The sequence below is a fragment of the Oculina patagonica genome, chromosome 6 (assembly GCF_052425735.1).
Source record: "Oculina patagonica isolate OP01 chromosome 6, crgOcupat, whole genome shotgun sequence".
Classification (NCBI taxonomy): domain Eukaryota; kingdom Metazoa; phylum Cnidaria; class Anthozoa; order Scleractinia; family Oculinidae; genus Oculina; species Oculina patagonica.
The window spans coordinates 27,954,015-27,960,361 of record NC_135763.1 but is presented as its reverse complement, the minus strand read 5'-3'; the positions used below and the strand labels follow the sequence as shown (position 1 = coordinate 27,960,361).

General features: G+C 37.0%; 1 protein-coding gene across 5 annotated transcripts in view; it reads right to left on the bottom strand.

Moving 5' to 3' along the window:
• Positions 1–77: 77 nt before the first annotated feature.
• The window catches only part of LOC144658150 (ephrin type-A receptor 4-like), a 30,179-nt gene continuing 23,909 nt past the window's right edge, over positions 78–6,347 (bottom strand). For 3 of the 5 annotated variants that reach the window (XM_078518500.1, XM_078518502.1, XM_078518501.1), the window contains 7 exons: positions 6,038–6,067; positions 5,751–5,786; positions 4,973–5,005; positions 4,804–4,845; positions 3,557–3,671; positions 2,994–3,067; positions 79–1,763 (listed from right to left, as the gene is read on the bottom strand). In XM_078518500.1, the coding sequence (XP_078374626.1) occupies positions 1,738–1,763; positions 2,994–3,067; positions 3,557–3,671; positions 4,804–4,845; positions 4,973–5,005; positions 5,751–5,786; positions 6,038–6,067 (356 nt within the window). In that variant the 3' untranslated portion in view covers positions 79–1,737. Of the gene's footprint in view, positions 1,764–2,993; positions 3,068–3,556; positions 3,672–4,803; positions 4,846–4,972; positions 5,006–5,750; positions 5,787–6,037; positions 6,068–6,347 lie in introns of all 5 variants that reach the window. The other 2 variants (XM_078518504.1, XM_078518503.1) reach the window with 2 other exon arrangements.

Sequence of the window (6,347 nt, the reverse complement as noted above, 5' to 3'; positions counted from 1 at the left end):
TCGTGACAGTATAAAAGAAAACATGATATATAGATTTAGGCAAGCCTAAAAGCGGAGCTCCCCGGTTATTTATTTTGCCTTTTATTTACTCTAAATTCTGGCGATTACACAATTTTCAGGTTAAGAATTTTTTTATTAATTTTATTTTTTGATATATATAAATTCCTTATTCTTTTCTAACCGTGAACTACAGCACCAAATAAGAGAACAAACAAAATCAATCAATAAAAAGTTATAATTCCACCGACAGCATTATCAACCAGTAGTCTGCATGAGACATTATGCGGTAAAAAGGGGCAATCATGTAACCGTGCAGGAAAAAAGGGGTTAATGGGGCTACATGTCGGGGTAGATAGGCATATTATGTGGCAAATTAGGCATTTTGTTGTTGTTTTACCAGCTGGTAGGCTTTATATGGGGAGACCCTAAAGATAATCTTGTAGAATTTCCAGGAGCTCTTCATGGCAAAACTGATCGACGTCCTGATCGAATCAAGCTTACTTATTGTATTAACGACTATGGCATTTTATTTTGGGTTTGTTTCTCTATAGAGATACTTCATCTAGCGTGTTGCAATTTTCAACCTTTCAGAAGCCTTTGAACACAGGATTTGTACATACCGTATGAGTCACCCTTCTAGCAATAAGAAGCCTTCATTAGGGAGAGCTTTTGAGATATGCTAGAAACAGTTCTACCTTAGAGACTAGGGATAGGTCCTGGAAACGTCTTAGAGTTGAGTTATCCGTTCAAGTATCTGCTCCTGATATTTCGTGATATTCGACAAAGTGACAGGAGAAAATGGCTCACACAGACGAAAAATAAAAGTGCTGGGGTTAATAAGACTAAACTGATGTCACGCTGTTACAAATCTACAGCTGCTTCAGCTAATCTATGAAAGTAGCGATTTTTTTGGTATCAGAGATTTAGTACTAATGTGGTCCCAAAAAATTAATATGTCACGCACAATTATGTCATGTCTGAAGTATGTCACACATATGCTACGCCTTATGCACGCCTTGCTTAAAACTTTAGCTTGTTTCCTCTACGCAAATTATCCGTAAAAATAATTTGTTAAAATAATTTGTTCGGTTTACGCTATGTACAAATGCAAGATTGTAAGTATTTTTTGTAAAACTCCCTGAATAAGTCCGCAACAGTCAAGCGGAACGCGTCGGGGTATACATACAGCTAATTCGAGAAAGGTTGTCAGAAAAAGCACAAAAGCGCACGCGACAAGACCGAAAGGTGGTAGGTGTAGAGGTAGAGAGCTACTGCACGTGCTGAATAGTAATAAGATGGCGACACGACAAACGCGAAGTTGCAGGTTTTCTTTCTCTTCAGACATGTGGAACAAGGTACTTTAAGCCACGCTCAACTTGTAAGACATGCGACAGTAAGGAAAAGCTACAGAAAAAAATCCTCCTGAGAGGAAAAACAAAATCGTCACGTCCAGAATTTAACTTCAAACTTGTACATTTCCTCTAGACCAACATGCAAAATTCAAGTGAATACCCAGACCAACTTTTTGGTCTTGTACAAGTCATATGCACTTCTGTGCTTTTCTCCGGGGCTTTTCTCCGAAACCTCTCTCGAATTAGCTGTATACACGTTCGCAGCGCTGCTCACTAATCTAACCTTTTGAAAAAGCCTTATAAAAAAAATCCTTAAAAAGTTGTTTTAAAGAATTGTCTTTACTCCTGATCGTTTATAATATCGAAGTTAACGTTCTCCTCTTTATCATACTCTTCCAAGCTCACATATATCTGCAGATGAAAAAGAAAAAAATCTATTAAAAATGCGAAAACGTGCGTATTTCTTACGATTAAGGGAATCAACCAAAGAACTTTATTCATACTGCCAGCACTGTTCTTGGGTTGTTCTTTAGGGAACTTAAAGAGGAAACTTACGGACTTGACATTCGATGAGATCCGACTTTACTCTTTCTTCAATGTTCGGTGAGTGATGTTTATGAAGGCATTTTGTAGGAATAGCGTTTGCAGGCTATATTACCGGATTTTGTATAAGTGTAATATTGTAAATTAAAGTTTTGCTTTTGCCGCGAAATGAGTATGGGGAGCAATACTTTGGTGAAGGCAATAACGACGCACAGTGGCGCAGGGGGGACGAGAGATATTTTTCGTCACACGTCCTGGATAAGAACGCGTACAACAGCGTGAGTTGAGTGGATGCAAACGCTGACTTTATGATACCATAGCGGGAGAGAAGAAACGCCTGAAGAAACATCAACGCTCGGAGTTTCTATTTTCGCTCTATTTTTGGCATTTTTATATACCAAAATGACTAGGTCAGCCTTGCTTCAAGGCAAAAGAAAGTTGTAGTGGATGCGCGGATTTAACCGTGGATGATCCGGATTTAACCAACAGTAAAAGAGAACGACGCCATTACACTCGTGTACATTTAATCATCAAAGCTTCAGTGTCATGCTGGGTAATATATACATGCATGGGGGTGGGGAGGGTAAGGCTTAAGTAACAAACACTACAAAAGTGACCATAAAAGGCGAGGTGGTCTGGTGTAGCTGGTATAAGTGTACTAGTGCGTCAACAGGTCATCATTGAAATGCTAACGCCAAACTAGATAGGTCTGATGATCATAATTGGGTTGCAAGTATAATATTTAATTGCGCTGTCAATAAGACGTATTACTAAAAAAATGTAGCCTGGACCCAAAAGCATGGTTACTAATTAAGCCTGAGGTGTTGAGACTAAGATGTGGAAAGACAAATTTTGTCTTTAACTTTTATGAACATAAAAACGAGTTTAAAACCTCCTGGAGACTTAAAGAGGTAACTAACGGACTTGACGTTCGATGATATCCGGTTTTACACTTTCTGCAATATTCGGTGAGTGATGTTAATAAAGGCATTTTGCAAAAATAGCGCTTACAGGGTATATTACCGGATTTTGTATTGGTGAAATATTGTATTGCTTTGTTGCCACAAAATAATTCTGAAGATTGCTTGCTAAGATTACCTCCGTAAACCCTGATTTCGGGCTTTTTCGTTGTTGGCACTTCATTTCCTCTTGCTTTATTACGATGGCGCCATCTATTTCAGACACAAAGAGAGGGAATACGTAAAAATTCGCAGCTACTTAAGATTTCGCTTCATAATGATAGAAGTTCCCTCTATGGCGCGCGCCTGCAGGAAAACATGGTGGTTGTATTCATGGTTTGATGAAACAACGACCGTGATTCCCTGCGTGCTTGCGCCATAGAGGGAATCGGGTTTAAACAAGATGAACTCAATGCAAACAATTTCAACCAGCCTAATTTACTGAAGTCGTTTACTAGCTGTTCTTTATGTATTTAAGTTATGGATGTCAAACGAGACTAAGCACTGGGAATTATACTTAGCTTCGTTATGAAACCCTTCTACCAGAAACAATGAACTATATGAGCACATGCATATATGCCGTCGTCATGCAGATTATTTCTTAATCTTCTTTCTTGAAAGATTTTTATAAAAAACTGAAAGTGTTTCGAAACACCTGTACACATATTTCATTATGTTTTATTACGGTGCTACAAGACTAACCTTTTGAAGAAGATGTAGCTGACAACAGAAGTGACCAAAGCTGTCAATAACCCAACCAATCCATATATGATTTTCAGATACATCGAATTTTCGTTTTTGCAGTTTTGCAGTTTTTCTGTTGAGTAGATAACGAACTTGCATTTAGCATGTGAAACTAAACGTAACGAGTATACTTAAACACCAATAACACGAGGGAATGGTTTGCGGGAAAGGATCAACTGCACAACGTACAGTTCTACAGTAACGTAATGCAAACGAAATTCGTGGAATGGCAATCTTTGTTTTTGCGCGTTAATAGAAGAAAAGCCCTGAGTGGCGGGGTCATCCACCCCTTTCTCTTCTCTTCTCTTGTGGGTGATGAATTTGCTTGAAAAATGGACAGTTTTCTCTCATCCAATCAAATCAAACATATAGCAACATGTGACAGATGTAAGCCAATTAGCACAAAGTCAGACTTGTCGCATTCAGTAGTCGACAATGGCGGAATTAAGGCAGATTTGCAACGTTTCTCTCCATTCCTTTTGAGCTTTTCAGAAATAGAAACGAAAATGAGAAATTTTTCACGTTGTCAGAAGAGGAGCTAGCTACACTAAGTAGCAAAACCTAGCCAAAACACCTCCAAGAGTACAGAACTTGGCTGAAGGTAAGTGCAGCGAAGCGAAGCGAGAGAGTTGAAAGATATCCCTCGGCACGAGCAAGATGCATTTCTTTGTCGTTTTTTTTTTGCTGAGATTCGAAAAAAGGTGGCGACGAATGCAAACGGGATGGAAAGAAGGATGTTAGATTCAAGAAGTTGTAAAGCTCGACTTTGTTTACGACTTTCATCGATTGATGTAGCGTTTTCACTCACTTTGTAGCAAACTCAAATAAAAAAAATTGCGGTGTTTCGTGAAGTTTTATTTGTGAAGACAATGCTTTAAGTGAGTTGCATATGTTGTGTTATGCCTACTATTACTGAAAGCTTTTTTCCGTTCTGGACTTTTTTGGTTCACGCTGGATTGACTGAACACTAGCTATATAATTAATATGTAACATGACTACATGCTATCCAATTTGGAAGTAATTAGATTAAGAAACATTTTGGCTGTCGTCGAATTTTTTTAATTCAAATAAATATTTCCAAATTGGACAGCATGTAGTCCAATTACGTCAACGTATTGCAAATGGATTGATGTGGAAGGTGCAAACTATTGAAGGTGTTCAAACTTTTGCGACGCAGTTTTATTCTGAAGCTTTACTCTTATTACCTTTTAGAACTGCGTTATTTGTCGCGACGGATGTAGTTGAAGCTGTATAAGAAATAAAATACGAAAAAAGATGAGTATTGATTGCCGATTAGAACATTATACTGATATTCTACCAACATGAGAGTTCAAGAAAACTCTTCATTTTCTTTCAGTCAGTCTTTCCAATTACCTTTAGTTGTCGGGACGACAATCGTAGTTAAAGCTGCAGAAGAGAGAAAATACGTATAATAACTATAAAGATCAGTATTGATTACTAGTTAAAACATTATTCTGACAAATTATTTCACTTATATTTCACCAACATAAAATTTCAAGCTGAAAAGTCGTGATTTTCATTAAGTCATTTTTTCCAGTTATCTTTAGTTGTCCTCATCATCGTCCTTTAGTTAAACACGATGAAATTAAAAAACACAATGCTTGTGGGGTCGTGTATTAAATATAATAAAAATTGAAGTGCATGATGAAAATTAAAATTAGTAGCCGATATGCAAGATAAAAATGTAAATTTCCTAGGAATAATATAATAATATATGTTAAAAAAACATAAGTGCCTATTAGTTAATGTAAATTAAAAAGAAAACAGCATTTAAAAATAATAACAATTAGTAACATTTAAACTCGTGGTAATGTGTCTGGGGAGCGACTGAACTGACGGGGCATTAAAATTAAGTTCATTATCATTTTTGTCATTCTTCACATTGCAATAAAAATCCGAGCATTGGGAGTCCTTATAATATGAAGATACAGCGTTCCATAAAATGGCACCTTTATGAATATTTAAATTTGTAACAAAATACGAGTTAAATATAACGACAGTGATCTTATTGTTCCTTCTGAGGTTGTAAGTCTCAAGCTTTGTTCGCTAAGTGAAATAACGCAACAAGTTTATATAAGTAGTCTGTTTACTTTGTTTACTTGGTTTTCTTTCAGTCAATTTTTCCAGTTACCTTTAGTTGTTGGGAAACGGACGGACGTGGTTGAAGCTGCAGAAGAGATAAAATACGAATAAAGAGTATTAGTATATACCACTCAAGGGAATTTTGCTTTTCGCGCGCACTGATTGGTTTACTCGGAGGGGATAAGCAAAGTACTATTCACCTATACTTCGGTGAATTCGGTGAATAATTGTTGAGTATTAATTTCCGATTAGAACATCCTACTGACAAATTATTTCACTAATATTCCACTAACATAAGAGTTGAAGAAAACTTTTTCAGTCAATTTTTCCAGTTACCTTTTGTTGTCGGGACGGATGTAGTTGAAGCTGCAGAAAAGATGAAATATGCATAAAGATCAGTATTGATTGCCAATTAGAACATTTTGCTAAAAAATTATTTCACTAATATTCTGACTAAACATCATGTTCAACCCCATGTAGAACGTTAAAGTACAGGGATTGAGTTAGGCGGATTTCTTCCTCAGAAATTGGCACTGACCCATATTTTGACGTGGGAATAGCTTGGAAAACATGCTGTGTTTCAAACGAACGTGAGAGCACTAAGCAAACAACAAAACAACGCGAAGGCTCGTTTCGTCGCGAACTT